Source organism: Mesoplodon mirus (genome assembly GCF_964341445.2).
Source record: "Mesoplodon mirus genome assembly, chromosome: 6".
Lineage (NCBI taxonomy): Eukaryota > Metazoa > Chordata > Mammalia > Artiodactyla > Ziphiidae > Mesoplodon > Mesoplodon mirus.
Genome location: NC_138982.1, coordinates 141947097 through 141963190, shown reverse-complemented (window position 1 = coordinate 141963190; position 16094 = coordinate 141947097). Strand labels below are relative to the sequence as shown.

At 48.9% G+C, this 16094-nt stretch overlaps 1 protein-coding gene across 2 annotated transcripts in view; it reads left to right on the top strand.

Moving 5' to 3' along the window:
* DSCAM (DS cell adhesion molecule) overlaps positions 1 to 14419 on the top strand; it is a gene marked incomplete at both ends in the record, with an annotated part of 740068 nt that extends 725649 nt beyond the window's left edge. The window contains one exon of one of the 2 annotated variants that reach the window (XM_082624816.1): positions 14067 to 14419. In XM_082624816.1, the coding sequence (XP_082480942.1) occupies positions 14067 to 14419 (353 nt within the window). The remainder of the gene's footprint in view (positions 1 to 14066) is intronic. The other variant, XM_082624817.1, reaches the window with a different exon arrangement.
* Between the last annotated feature and the right edge of the window lie 1675 nt (positions 14420 to 16094).

Genomic DNA, 16094 nt, shown 5'->3' with positions numbered 1-16094 from the left:
GAGCACAACAAATTCAAAGCCCCACTTTATACCTCAGTATAGTTTTTAAAGTTCACCAGCAAGTAGGATCACAATAGCGATGAGCCCTTAAAAATGCATGAAGCCTCCCAAGTACAAGCCAAGAATGGTAATAGAATCCACTGACGCGGACCTCTGATAACCATCTCACATTACTTATTTAGAGTTTTTCCTGGTTGCCGTTTGGGAGTGAAGATTCATTTACCAAGAAGGGTTCATTTACAAGTTTTCATTACTGCTGTGACATTAATATTAAACTGGAAAAGTGTTAGATCTGGTCGGCCTCGGGTGTGCGTGGACTACACGCTCCCCTTTGTAACTAGCTCTTTGATGCCATAGTGTCGTTTCAAGTCTGTGTAGTTTTTATTGAAATTGCCGGAAGTCGAGGTAAGCATCCTTGGCTTCTTACTTTTGCATCAATATCCAGCTCCATCCAAGCACAGATATCAAACCTTGTTAGAAGTTGATGAAAGTTCCTTTTTTTGTGTCCCCAGAGGAGACTGAAGCCCACAGGGACCCTGCTTCACTTTCATCCTGCACAATTTTTTTTGTGAAAGCGTGCATATCTTCTCACATTTGCTGAGTATAAAGAATTGCCCAGCCGGGAGAAGAAGGATATTGCAATGCGCCTTGGAATTTCAGGCTCCCAAAAATGCATTCATTTGTCCCTTATTCATCCCCAAATTCCAAGCACCTCCAAGTTCGCAGGTGCTGGACCAGTTTTCCCAGGTGAGATGGTTCAGAGCATAAGAAAGACTCTTTCAGGATTACAGGTTTTCATTAGAAATTATCAGGCCCGTTTCCCTTGACTAAAGGAAAGAGCTAAAGCTCAACGGGCTCACAGAACTACTTGAGGCAGAGGCAGGATTTCAAGACAAGGCTCAGCTCTCACTCACACCTTGCCCGTTGCTCTGAGCCCACCACCCTAGTCAGGTCAGGTCGGACACAGGCCATCTAACTGCTGTTCCATCGGATGCATCCCTTACATTCCTCCACAAATAACTGAGGAGGTAATTCCTTGTGGATTAGGAGAGGCAGAGAAGTACCATTCCCTATTCTGATTGAATCTGATGCTGTTCAAGTAAAAGTAAAGTGAAATCAGGATCCGCGTGGAATTAGGAACTTGGACCATGTAAGCTAGGATTTCACAACAACGGCGCATAACATCTGGGGTTGGCTGATGCTCTGTGGTGGAGGCTGCCCTGGGCATCACAGGACGTTGCCACGTGCCCCCTGGAGGGCAAAGTCACCCTCAGCTGAGAACCGCTGTTCTTGACTGTAGGCTTTCTTTCCCCAGGGTGCACGTGGCCAGAGGCGGGAACCGTTGTCTGAGCCAGATTCACGGACTGCACGTCCATTACAGAGTTTCTGAATTGATCTGTTCTTGTTCAGAGTTGGTATTGATTTTGCCATTCTTCTTCCAAAGCTAAAATGCATTCAAATGTTGCATGTGAGTCTGAATAGACTGAGAAGGTTCAGGAAGTTTTGCTTTCCTGATAGGAAGTCAGGGGGGTGTCTTCTGGTTTTCAGCTAAAAAGAGGCAGGTTTAACACAGCAGTTTTCCCATAGTCGGGCAGAGCAGGGCTCAGAGGCCCCCTGGGTGGAGGATGGCAAGCTCTGAGCTCGTATCTTCTGATGGATGTGGGATTGCCGGGGGAATCCATGCTAGTTCAAGGCCGGAGGGCTGGAGTTGTCATGGCACCAGTAAGCAAAGTGGTTAGGGGCCGAGAGAGAAATGGATGCTGACTTATTTGGTGTGAACTTTCGGGGATATTAATGGCACCAAAGGTCCCCAGAGGGCAGTGACAGGAGGATGAGAAATGGCCCATTATGTCAAATAGTAAGGCATAACATGGAAGTAATGGCTAAATCGCCTCTCACCCTCAAGGAGCGAGTCAGAGCAGCGCCTGGGCTCCTCTGGCGGCCGGGGGTGAAGGGTGCAGTTTGTGGGCTGCAGGCTGATGAGATGGGGTCGGGGGGATGCCTGGGGAGTGCGAGGCCCGGGGTGGGTGGACTGTGGAGGCCAGGCGAGGAGAGAGGGCTAGCTCGTCGTCGACAGTCTACATCCCTTCCCACAGGGCTCGCTGCCCAGTCCTCGTAGCCGTCATCCTGTGACTCAGTGACCTTGGCTTTTCTCTCTGTGTGGCTCTGTGTCTCTCACTTTCATCTCTCTTGGTCCTGTGTCTTCATGATTTCCCTCTGCTTCCCTCTGGGAATGTGCTTCCCTGACCCCCTCTGTCTCTCTCTCTCCTCTCTTTTTTCTCTCTTCCCCCATCTCTCTGTCTCTCTGTCTCCCTCTCTGTCTCAGTCTCTCTCTCCCCCATCTCTCTGTTTGTCTCTCTCTGTCTCTGTCTCTCTGTCTCCCTCTCTGTCTCGGTCTCTCTCTCCCCCATCTCTCTGTTTGTCTCTCTCTGTCTCTGCCTCTCTGTCTCCCCACCAGCCCTCCTCCCTCCCACCTCACCCCTGCCCCACCCCCTCCATCTCAGCACCATCTGACCCCAGGCTGGCCCAGCAGCTCAGTCCCTCAGCCCAGTTTCTCGGAGCTCTTTCTTCCCCCACCAGCCTCCTTCACCCCTTGGCGTCCCTCCATGTCTCTGACACAAGGGCCAACAGAGACTTTGGCCTCGGGAACAGAGCACAGTGGGGTGACTGTTGATGACGCACAAACATGCAATTAAAACCCACACAAGCCGGTGGGTGGAGAGAGCCTGCAAGGCGCAGGCGGGACTCAGCCCCCGTGGGTTCCTCTGGGTTTGGGGAGGTAGCTCGCAGGGTTTAGGGGTCTGGGAAGGTGCTAGAAGGGCTGGAAGTACAGGCAGGCAGGTGAGCAGGGCAGAAGGAAGGTGAGGAAGGGAGCGCTGGGGTCCCCAGGTCCTTTCCCTCCCAGCTTTCAGAGGGTGAGCCCTGGGGCCGCCTGCCACACTCTGTGCTCTTCTCCTATGTGCCTCCACTCCACCTCTGTCTTTCCATCACACATGCACACACACACACAGAGAGACATGCACAGGTGCACACACGCACACGCACACACTCACTCACTCGACACTGGTGCCCCGGCCCCTGCACTGCACTCAGCCGTCTCCACACAGAGAGACATGCACAGGTGCACGCACGCACACTCACTCACTCGACACTGGTGCCCCGGCCCCTGCACTGCACTCAGCCGTCTCCACACAGAGAGACATGCACAGGTGCACACACGCACGCACACACTCACTCACTCGACACTGGTGCCCCGGCCCCTGCACTGCACTCAGCCGTCTCCACACAGAGAGACATGCACAGGTGCACACACGCACGCGCACACACTCACTCACTCGACACTGGTGCCCCGGCCCCTGCACTGCACTCAGCCGTCTCCACACAGAGAGACATGCACAGGTGCACACACGCACGCGCACACACTCACTCACTCGACACTGGTGCCCCGGCCCCTGCACTGCACTCAGCCGTCTCCACACAGAGAGACATGCACAGGTGCACACACGCACGCACACACTCACTCACTCGACACTGGTGCCCCGGCCCCTGCACTGCACTCAGCCGTCTCCACACAGAGAGACATGCACAGGTGCACACACGCACGCGCACACACTCACTCACTCGACACTGGTGCCCCGGCCCCTGCACTGCACTCAGCCGTCTCCACACAGAGAGACATGCACAGGTGCACACACGCACGCACACACTCACTCACTCGACACTGGTGCCCCGGCCCCTGCACTGCACTCAGCCGTCTCCACACAGAGAGACATGCACAGGTGCACACACGCACGCACACACTCACTCACTCGACACTGGTGCCCCGGCCCCCGCACTGCACTCAGCCGTCTCCACACAGAGAGACATGCACAGGTGCACACACGCACGCACACACTCACTCACTCGACACTGGTGCCCCGGCCCCCGCACTGCACTCAGCCGTCTCCACACAGAGAGACATGCACAGGTGCACACACGCACGCACACACTCACTCACTCGACACTGGTGCCCCGGCCCCTGCACTGCACTCAGCCGTCTCCACACAGAGAGACATGCACAGGTGCACACACGCACGCACACACTCACTCACTCGACACTGGTGCCCCGGCCCCTGCACTGCACTCAGCCGTCTCCACACAGAGAGACATGCACAGGTGCACACACACACGCACACACTCACTCACTCGACACTGGTGCCCCGGCCCCCGCACTGCACTCAGCCGTCTCCACACAGAGAGACATGCACAGGTGCACACACGCACGCACACACTCACTCACTCGACACTGGTGCCCCGGCCCCTGCACTGCACTCAGCCGTCTCCACACAGAGAGACATGCACAGGTGCACACACACACGCACACACTCACTCACTCGACACTGGTGCCCCGGCCCCTGCACTGCACTCAGCCGTCTCCACACAGAGAGACATGCACAGGTGCACACACGCACGCACACACTCACTCACTCGACACTGGTGCCCCGGCCCCCGCACTGCACTCAGCCTTCTCCACACAGAGAGACATGCACAGGTGCACACACGCACGCACACACACTCACTCACTCGACACTGGTGCCCCGGCCCCCGCACTGCACTCAGCCGTCTCCACACAGAGAGACATGCACAGGTGCACACACGCACGCACACACTCACTCACTCGACACTGGTGCCCCGGCCCCCGCACTGCACTCAGCCGTCTCCACACAGAGAGACATGCACAGGTGCACACATGCACGCACACACTCACTCACTCGACACTGGTGCCCCGGCCCCTGCACTGCACTCAGCCGTCTCCACACAGAGAGACATGCACAGGTGCACACACGCACGCACACACTCACTCACTCGACACTGGTGCCCCGGCCCCTGCACTGCACTCAGCCGTCTCCACACAGAGAGACATGCACAGGTGCACACACGCACGCACACACACTCACTCACTCGACACTGGTGCCCCGGCCCCTGCACTGCACTCAGCCGTCTCCACACAGAGAGACATGCACAGGTGCACACACGCACGCACACACTCACTCACTCGACACTGGTGCCCCGGCCCCTGCACTGCACTCAGCCGTCTCCACACAGAGAGACATGCACAGGTGCACACACGCACGCACACACTCACTCACTCGACACTGGTGCCCCGGCCCCTGCACTGCACTCAGCCGTCTCCACACAGAGAGACATGCACAGGTGCACACACGCACGCACACACTCACTCACTCGACACTGGTGCCCCGGCCCCTGCACTGCACTCAGCCGTCTCCACACAGAGAGACATGCACAGGTGCACACACGCACGCACACACTCACTCACTCGACACTGGTGCCCCGGCCCCTGCACTGCACTCAGCCGTCTCCACACAGAGAGACATGCACAGGTGCACACACGCACGCACACACTCACTCACTCGACACTGGTGCCCCGGCCCCTGCACTGCACTCAGCCGTCTCCACACAGAGAGACATGCACAGGTGCACACGCACACACTCACTCACTCGACACTGGTGCCCCGGCCCCCGCACTGCACTTAGCCGTCTCCTGACCCTCTCGCACCTGCACTGTCCGTGCTCTACCCCTCCCCATGCCTTTTACTTCATGGGTGAAAGTTTCAGCACAAAGGAAACAAAACTAGAAAGAGGGAGAGAGAAAGTGGAGAGGTGGCCGGAGGAAAGCAAGAGGGGAAGCTATAACTGAGGGTGTCAGTTCTGGAGGCCCTAGTTTCCTGGAATCCACACCCAGGCCGGGCCAGGCTCCACCCCGGTTGGGGGCAGTGGCGGGTTTACACACCAGGATGCCAAGGGCATGCGCACCTGACACAGGTGACTCTGGAGTTCAAAGCAAAGGAGACCCTTCGACTTCTCCTGGGTCACTGCCGCTTTCAAATGGAAACTCCAGAGGGCTGGGGTGGATTCAATTCTGGGGGGGTTGCTCCACGGAGCCTGGCGGGGGTCAAGTGTTCTGGGAGGGTGGGCTGGGGAGGGCTGGGCAGCGGGGAACCGAGAAGGCCCGTGGAGACAGATGCACTCAGGAGGCTTCAGCTCCCTCCTGGGGGGAATCCGGAAAAGCACCTCCAACCCAGCCCTGAGGGGGTCTTTGGGTGCCAGCTGGACAGCTGTCCACTTCCCCAGGGAGCAGGGGACATGAAAGAAGTGACTCTGGCTTGGCCTTGGCAGAGAAGGAAGGATGGCTGATAGGACAGCCCACAGAGGGGCTACTGTGAGCTCAGGGCACAGCGTGGGGACAGCATAAACCACAAGCGTGCTGGCTGCTGTTACTGCTCATTAAAGAGAAAACCCCTCCTCTCCTTGGTGGATGGGAGCAGAGACTGTTCCACACAGGATAAATGTTCAAAGAGGTTTCCTGTGACGCCCCCAGCCTATCCCAGACAGGAAGAAAGGACCTCTGTATCAGGGTCCTGTGACCTCTATACCAAATTACCGCAAACTAGGTGGCTTAAAACAACAGAAATATATTCTCTTTTCTGGGAGTACAGAAGTCCGAGATCAACGTGTCAGTGAGGTTGTGCTCCCTCCAGGAATTCTAGAGAAGAGTCCCTTCCTTCTCTCTTCCAGCTTCTGGCGGCTCCAAGTGTTCCCTGGCTCGTGACCCCATCACTGCAACATCTGCCTCATCTTCACATGGCCGTCTCCATTCTTTATGTCTCACATTTCCCTCTGCTTTTTTTTTTTTTTTTTTTTTTTTTTAATGAGGACACATGTCATTGGATTTAGGGCTCACCTTAAATTCAGGTGATCTCATCTCAGGGTCCTTTACTTAATGACATCAACAAAAACCCCTTCTCCAAATCACATCACATTCACAGACTCCAAGGGTTGGGGTATGGACCTATCTTTTGGGGGGACACTACTCAACCTATAAAAGACAGACCCTAGGGTAAAAGAAGAGTTCCCGATTCATTCCCCTGTCAGATTTCAAGCCCCATAACTTCAGACCCTCTGAAAGGGAGATGTCTGACAGTAAACCTTTCACCTGCATTATCTAATTAAATCCTCATTATAACCCTCTGTGGTCGATTCTGCTCTTGTTCCCATTTTATGAGTAAGGAAACTGAGCCCAGGCTTATACCTGTCGGATTAAATGCAGGCAATGTAGTCCAGACTTCCACTCTTAAGCACCACCGTTAGAAGTGTTGTTTAGTTTCTCCCATGTGAAACAGGCAGATGGAGGGCGGGGAGGTTAAGGAAAGCAGGTGCGTAGGTGTCTAGATTGTCATGACAGTTTCCCATTTTATTTCTCTCTGTCTGGAGTCATAAGCGCATGGTTGTCTCGGCATGTATAGACGTCTGCAGAACATAAAAATGGACAGACGCTTAAAGAATCCAGTTTCCTAACTGGTACTGGGACTAGCAAAAGAGGTGGGGTTTTAATGGCCATAAAGTACCTTTAATAAATAGCGCTCCCCACCGATCACTCTGGTGCTTTCTTCTGCGTCAGCGCATGAACTATTAAGAGAGCTCAATTTACGGCATTTACCCAGTAGAAAGGGCTACTTGGGGTGCTAATCAGAAAACACACACTGTCAAAAGGAGCTAATTAGAGCATCACACAACTTAATCAAGCTTTGCCTGAAAAACTGGATCTCTTGGAGATACTGACTATTCAGAGATGCTTAGCAGGCCTGCAATAAGCAAACACAGAAGCCCTTGTATATAAGGATGTGGTGCTGAGCTGGTTTCATTATTAAGGATTTCCAGTTCTCACCAGTCTTTTCCAGCTACCTTGATCACTACATCTAAAGTGGCAACCCCTGCAGGCAGGGGGCAGGTATCATGGGTTTGTCTTTTGATTTCAGACACATTCGTTCCATCCAATCTGAAACCTGAGCATCCCGCAGTCCAGCTGGCACCAAGATGGTATTGCTTTTTAGGAGTTTAATAAGCCCTGTTTGTTCAAAGCGGGGTTGCTGGAATGGAGAGTCATTCGTGAATCTGTGACAAAGCATTACAAATATGCCAAGCACTCAAGATTTAGTTGGGTGTCAGAAAGAGCATAAGGCACTCATGACCTACATTTTAAAAGAACCCTGGAGGTAAATGCCTTCCACATTTTCTCAAGTACTTGAACAAAATGATTTTTAAGATAATATTAGTTATGTAAATAAATAAAAGAGCCAGTTAGTCCAATTAATCTGGACTCTTGGAATAAAGACAGATAATCATGTTTAGGATATTGGATATATAAAAATCCACAAATTTCAATATTGGTCCATTAGGGTGTGTTGATTCACATGCAAAAAAATATTCTTCATGCTACAAAAGAATTGTTCCAGTTTTTGTTTTTAGTCACAGTTCTGTTAATGCTTTCATGATATTTGTTTGCAAATAATTTAACCCCCAATAGAGAAGGTTAAAGAATACATCCACTACCAGAAAGGAAGATGAAGAATTTTCAATACCATCATAAAAGGCATTAGGGACATAAGGTTTCATTTTTTTTAATTAAATACTTTTATTTTTCGGGATTAAAGCTAATACACATAGCAATATATACCTTCAACATTAGAATCTATAATGGTAAACTTCATACCACCATTTTTTCTAATCTAAAGTCCAGATACATCAAGTTACAAAACTCATTTCACAAGAATGCGAAATTACCTCATTTCTTTCTCTAAGAGTGTCGTGGCCAATTTATCATCAAGGAATTTATTATTGGGCTTTCCTTTGATCCAGCTCATTGTATGAAGCCAATGTTGAATCAAAGTACCTTTGATTTCAGTGAGCCAAAACCAAGGTATTTTAGTGGAACACAGGCTAAAAAATATTAATGAAAACATGTAATTAGTCACCATCACTTCTCGAGATAAAGACATCCTGAGAAAGCCAGTGGGAAAATGCTAAGTGGATTCTTGCATCATAAATACCAAGCAACATGACAATGTAATGCAAGGTCTCAGAAATCAACATGGTAAATCTCCCCAAAATAAGGTCATCATTTCTCTTATTGGGGGGTTGGGGGGACTCTTAAGAAAAGTCAAAGCATTTTGAAAATTCTTATGCTCATTTAAACTGTGCAAAACGCATTTTCCAGTAATTTTTCAGCCTGTCTTCCTTTTGTTTCTAGTTCTCCTATACCATTGAGTAGTCTCTCCTTTCTCTTTAAATGGTTATTCTCTTTCAGTGAGTAAATTTGAATTTTGAAGGTTCTGGGGTCTAAAAGTCACTGTCTAATTGCACACAGCTTCACTGCTTTGTTAGCACAACAACCAGCTAATGGCAGCCCTGCCTGGCACAGGAGGTTCCAAGATCCTGCCAAGGGGCTGGCTGAGGAAAACGTGATCAACAATAAGGAAAGCAGGGAATATTTTGAAGCAAAAGAAACAAGAATTGTCAGTTATTTTAGATTCAGAAAGTTAAGGAATGAGTTATGCCTTAGATATGTTATTAAGAATAAAATGCTCACTAACGATCTCCTCTGGGGTGTCCCCAACCACGTCAAACTCAGCATGTCTGAAACCAAACCCATGATCTTTTCCCACCAAAATATGATTTTTCTCCTAGGCAGTTCTGTGCAATGAATGAATAATCCTGCTGTCCACCCAGTTTCCTGAGCTTGAAACCTGGAAGGGAGTCATCAATGACCCCTCCTTCCCACCTGCCCCACCTGCCATCAGTTCTGGAGCCATCTCCTTGGGCTTGTTCCATAACTCACAGTTTCATTCCCTTTCACTTCCCATCACCATGGCTCCCTCACCTGCACATCCTCTTACCTGGTCTCTCGGCTCTAGGACTGCACACCCCCAGCCCATTTTCTAATCAGAGCTGTCACCAGGTCTGCCATGAGGGACTTACAGGTGAGCCAAGATGGCCAGCCTCTCAGTCCCCAACGTGGCCAGGAAGAGCCCACTGCATTCATCCCAGGGTGTTGCACAAATACCCCTTGTCTGCATGCGTCTCGAAGTGAGAAGAGTTGGAAGCACTAGGATACACAGTGAACAATGTCTATTCCAAAACTGCTGGAAGGTCAGATCTAGGCTTCAGTCCATTTCAAACCTGGGCAATGTAGTTTGCAAAGTGCATCTAGTGACTGGGCTCTAATTGTGTTCATGCATTTAGGGGACCCACAAGATGTATTGAAGACTTGAACCAGGATCATAATGATGGGAACAAAAGGGAGTCGAGAGATATTTTGCAAGCAGAATTAACCTGGAGAAGGAGGTGTCAGTGAGGGCTCTGAGATTTCAAGTATCAATTTCTAGGAAGATGAGGATGACATACAAAAAGATTGGGCATGAAAGAGAAAGTGGCATTTGGAGATGAGTTTGGGAGTAGGGGCTGGCCTTCATAAACTGGGTTTGTAGACTGTGGCTTTTAAAATTCGTGATGTGCATTTCTCTAATGATTAGTGATGCTGAGCATCCTTTCATGTGTTTGTTGGCAATCTGTATTTCTTCTCTGGAGAAACGTCTATTTAGGTCTTCTGCCCATTTTTGGATTTGGTTCATTGTTTTTTGATATTGAGCTACATGAGCTGCTTGTATATTTTGGAGATTAATCCTTTGTCAGTTACATAATTTGCAAATATTTTCTCCTATTCTGAGCGTTGTCTTTTTGTCTTGTTTTTGGTTTCCTTTGCTGTGCAAAGGCTTTTAGGTTTCATTAGGTCCCATTTGTTTATTTTTGTTTTTATTCCCATTTCTCTAGGAGGTGGGTCAAAAAGGATCTTGCTGTGATTTATGTCATAGAGTGTTCTGCCTATGTTTTCCTCTAAGAGTTTGATAGTGTCTGGCATTACACTTAGGTCTTTAAACCATTTTGAGTTTATTTTTGTATATGGTGTTGGGGAGTGTTCTAATTTCATTCTTTTACATGTAGCTGTCCAGCACCATTTATTGAAGAGGATATCTTTTCTCCATTGTATATTCGTGCCTCCTTTATCAAAGATAAGATAACCATATGTGTGTGGGTTTATCTCTGGGCTTTCTATCCTGTTCCATTGATCTATATTTCTGTTTTTGTGCCAGTACCATACTGTCTTGGTTACTGTAGCTTTGTAGTATAGTCTGAATGAGGTATCACCTTATACCAGTCAGAATGGCCATCATCAAAAAATCTACAAACAATAAATACTGGATAGGGTGTGGAGAAAAGGGAACCCTCTTGCATTCTTTGTGGGAATTTAAATAGATACAGCCACTATGGAGAACAATATGGAGGTTCCTTTAAAAACTAAAAATAGAACTACCATATGACCCAGCAATCCCACTGCTGGGAAAACCATAATTCAAAAAGAGTCATGTACCACAGTGTTCCCTGCAACACTATTTACAATAGCCATAACATGGAACAACCTAAGTGTCCATCGACAGATGAATGGATAAAGAAGATGTGGCACATATATACAATGGAATATTATTCAGCCATAAAAAGAAATGAAACTGAGTTATTTGTAGTGAGGTGGATGGATCTAGAGTCTGTACTTCACAGAGTGAAGTAAGTCAGAAAGTGAAAAACAACTACTGTATGCTAACACATATATATGGAATCTAAATAATAATAATAATAATAAAAAGGTTCTAACAAATTTGGGGGCAGGACAGGAATAAAGATGCAGACATAGAGAATGAACTTGAGGACACGGGGAGAGGGGAAGGGTAAGCTGGGATGAAGTGAGAGTGGCATTGACATATATACACTACCAAATGTAAAATAGATAGCTAGTGGGAAGCAGCCGCATAGCACAGGGAGATCAGATTGGCACTTTGTGACCACCTAGAGGGGTGGAGTAGGGAGGGTGGGAGGGAGGTGCAAGAGGGAGGGGATATTGGGATATATGTATACACATAGCTGATTCATTTTGTTATACAGCATAAACTAATACAACATGGTAAAGCAATTATACTCCAATAAAGATGTTAAAAAAATAAATAAATGCAAAATATAAAATAAAATTCGTGATGGACATTGATGTGGAAATATCTAGCAAAGCATCTGAAATTCAAGTCTAGAACTCAGGAAAGAGAGCAAAATGGAAAAGATGGATGTGAGCTATAAGGAGATGAGGTAAGTGCTGAGCCTCCAAGAGAGGGCTGAGCACAGGGTGCTCTTAGAGGGTGGATGGAGGACAGGGTCCAGGAAAGGAGAGTAACAAGTCACAGTCAGAGATGTAGGAAGAGCTCTGGGAGAGCAAAATGCTGTGGAAGCTGAGAGTTTCAAAACAAAAACAAAAAGGTCAACAGCACAAAATGTTGCAGGTGGTACAAGTAGGGTGAGGACCAAGAAGAAACCATAGAATGTGACAATTAGAGGTCACAGTTGGACTTCAAAAGAAAAATTGTCATAGTTGATGGTGATGGCAGCTGTGCCAGTTCAGGTTTTCCAAGAAGCAGATGCCAAGACAGATTAGACATGCAAGGGATTTGGTGGTGGGGTTGAGGGGTGGGGGGATTCTTGTAAAGGATAAAGATAAAAAGAGGGAGCAATATTACTGAACTCAGGTTCAGCCACTTATTTCTCAATAATCCAACACTGAGAAACAGATGTTGGGTAAAAGGAGAGACAGCTTTCTTGAGGAAGCTGGCAGTCCTGGGGAGAAGGTGGACTCATGTCCTAAAGAACCAACTCCCCATTCTCAGGCTTTGCTCAGAAATTTTATAGGGAAAAGAAAAAGGGGCTACGTGCTGAGGAGAGGGTTGTGAGGGTCATGATCAGCTTGCAGACATTTTTCTGACTGGCTGGTGGTAAGGTAACTGGGAGTCAACATCATCAACCTTCTGGTTCCAACTGGTCTGGGATTTCCTGCTGGTGAGCAGCATGCAGTTAACTCCTTCCAACTGGTGGTGTTTCAGTATCTACAGAACAGCTCAAAGGATTTGTCTCAGAATGTCCTCTATAGCCCTTGAGGAAGAACTAAAGATCCTTGACTTTGTTTAATGACTAAACTATTGTTATTTTGTCTTCCTTGACTATTGTCCTTTGTTTCTGCATCTTCTTATTTCTCTGATTAAATTTATTCTTTGGAACTTGGGGAGGGCCTAGTAGGCTAAAGATTTTCTGCAACAAGAAGCAGGTGGAGGACATGGCTGGTGTCTGTTCCAGAAAGTCCCCACAGGGTCCTGCTCCATTACAGCAGAAGCAGGCAAGGAGGGCCCACAGACCAAGACACAGGTGTGAATCCTGTGACAGGAGGAAGGGAAGGAAGGGGTGGGCAGGAAGACCCTCGGCTGTAATGCACTGCTGAGGACACTGCAGCCGGGCGATGGGGAAGCCCTGAGCAAACTCCTCATTGAGAAATCCCACATCAGGTGGGGTTTGTCATCAGGGGAACCTGCCGTGTCAGGCAGTGCTGGGAGCAGCCCAGAGGACAGGTGGCCTCTGCGTCGGGGCGGGGATGGCAGCTAGATTCTGTCCACTAACCTCTCTCCCAGCAGTGGGTTCTCTTGAAGAGGGTGCATTTCCCTGGCATCATAGAAGCCAAATGAGTGATCCTGAGAAAGAAGTAGAAACCCTGATACTCGGTCTAAGCTGTTCCTCTTTGTCTACACGGCACTGACCGAAACAGAAGAGACACAAGCAGTTTAGCAGGCAGTCAAAGCCTAGTAAGGATTCCACCAAAAGCAATCACAGAAACCGGTAACTGAGTGGTGGCCAAGGTCACACAGTTCCGTGGAAGTGCTGAGACTCCATCATTTTTTGCTCTGCATCCCTGTCTCCCTCCTCAAGCCCTGCACTCTCCCGACCACTGCCCACTGCATCCAGGGTTCAGCCCATCACCGTTTATACCCTGCGTGCGTGGTTGCCTCTGATGTTTCCCATGGTGGGGGTTCCAAGGATCTTCTTACCTCTATTTCTCTGGTGAAAGTATGACATTTAAGAGCTTAAGTGAACAAGCCATAGGAAAGCCAGCTCTCCCTGTGCCTGGTGGAGGAGGCCTGAGGATAATGCCTTTGCAGGGGCTCTGACCAGGGGTCTCGGGAAACGTGCCCAGGTGTGGGGACATCCCCACCTATAATACCCTGAGTGGCCCATCGCGTGGACACAGGGCCAGCCAGCACCTGCTGACCAAGTGAAGAGCCCACCTAACCCTCTGTGTTTCCTTCCAGGTGACCTCATCCACTTGCCTCCATACCTTCGAATGGACTTCTTGTTGAATCGAAGTGGTCCAGGCGCCAGCAGGGACCCGAGTTTAGGGCAGGCATGCTTGGAGCCCCAGAAAAGTCGGACCCTGAAACGCCCCCCGGTCCTCGAGCCCATCCCCATGGAGGCTGCCTCCTCCACGGCCTCCACGAGGGACGGACAGCAGTGGCAGCAGGGGGCCGTGGCCACATTACCTCAGCGGGAGGGGGTGGAGCTGGGACAGGCAGCCAAGATGAGCAGCTCCCAGGAATCCCTGCTGGACTCTCGGGGCCATTTGAAAGGCAGCAACCCCTACACCAAGTCCTACACCCTGGTATAACCAACGGCATGACTGGACAGCGGTTGTAAATATGGTTTAAAAAATTCAATCAAAGCTACCTTTTTTTTACAGAATTCCAATATTTATAATGAAAGAAAATTGCCAAAATATATTAAAAAAAAAGAAAAAAAAGAGAGACAGAGAAAATACTGAAAAAAACCACAGACAGTGCAAAGACTCTCCTGCTTTTTTTCTGTCTGAGTGTGAGCTCCATCTGCCTGGGCATCTGATTTTTTGGGAAAGAAGTCCAGTTTTATGATCTTCACGGGCTATTGCATTTTTACTGATTTTCTACAATGTGCATGGGGGACTCATTCAACCTTCTAACTGGAAGTTCTATCACACAAGATTCAAGAAAGAAAACAGGAAAAAAAAAATGACCTTCTTTGTGAATTTAAAAGGAACCTTGATTTGGGGGCCGGGGGAAACGTTAGTCATGTTTGCACACCTTTCTTTCCCATTAGAAATTGGGTTCTTGATTTGACCTCCTTCTGTTGTTACTTAGGATGAGTGCCGTCAGTGAAGGGGTGGGGGGAATCAATTTGGTTCTCTTTTTTGTTTATTTTTTAATTTAATGAGACACTCTTTGCATTTTGTCTAAGTGAAATAAAAAAGAAAAGGTGGTCTGCCTTTATTTCGATGTCTACTTCTCTTGTCTCCTATTGATTGCTGGGTCCTCCTTCCTAGGGATGCTTGTGTTTGCAAACACCAGGGCTGAATCAAAGCCCCAATTTAATAAACAAGCGAGGATTCCGAGAGTCTGACCTCCCCAAGATAGAGGGGAAGGACACAGAAGATGCAGCAGGTCTGAGATTTAACGAGGGGCTGGCCAGGTATTCTAAGCCCCTTCATATGCTCTGCTCTTTGCCTCCCAATGACACCTGGCCCTCTAGCTGGACCAGGGGTCAGAAAACTATGACCCACGGGACAAATCCAGCCCACGGCTATATTTATCTATAAAGTTTTATTGGAACAGAGCCATGCATACCATGTGCATTTAGCCCATGGCTGTTTCATGCCATGATGGCAGAGTTGAGTAGTTACAACAGAGATGGTGTGGCCAGCAAAGCTGGAACTATTCACCCTCTGGCTCTTTCCAGAAAAAGTTTGCAGACCCCTACTCTAGAGTCCCACCGTCAGCCCCAGCTCACTGGAGGCAGGAAGACTGGACCAGGAGAAGTCTGTGCATCCTGTCCTCAGGTACCTGTCCTGCCACCACCATACCCAGTATCTAAATGTGCAGTAGACCATCTTAGTGTCTGTTCCTCTGACTCACGCCTCTGCACCCAGAGACAATGAGTCAAGAGTAAGTGATGTTCCTCTGAAATCTAACTTTCTGTTTCTTCCTCTCAGTTTAAATTATTTTCCACGTGGCTCATCCTAACAGAGCACTTATTCTTAAACAGGATGAATTGTGCTCTCCTTCCCATGACTCTTACATAGTACACCTTAGAAAGACCCCCCAACTCCCCCTTCCAGCCTCTCTTAGGTCTCATGTCAGAGGTTTGGCATGACCAGAAAACTTGGTCGAATGCCTGTAGCTGCTCAGTTGCCAAGGTAGCAGACTGTACAAATATGTCCGCTCCCTTAATACTCTCTGCAGGCTCCCCTTTAAGCCATCAGCCTAGGCTGGTGCCAGCCATTGCCATCTGGGAACATGTTCAGAAATGTCTTT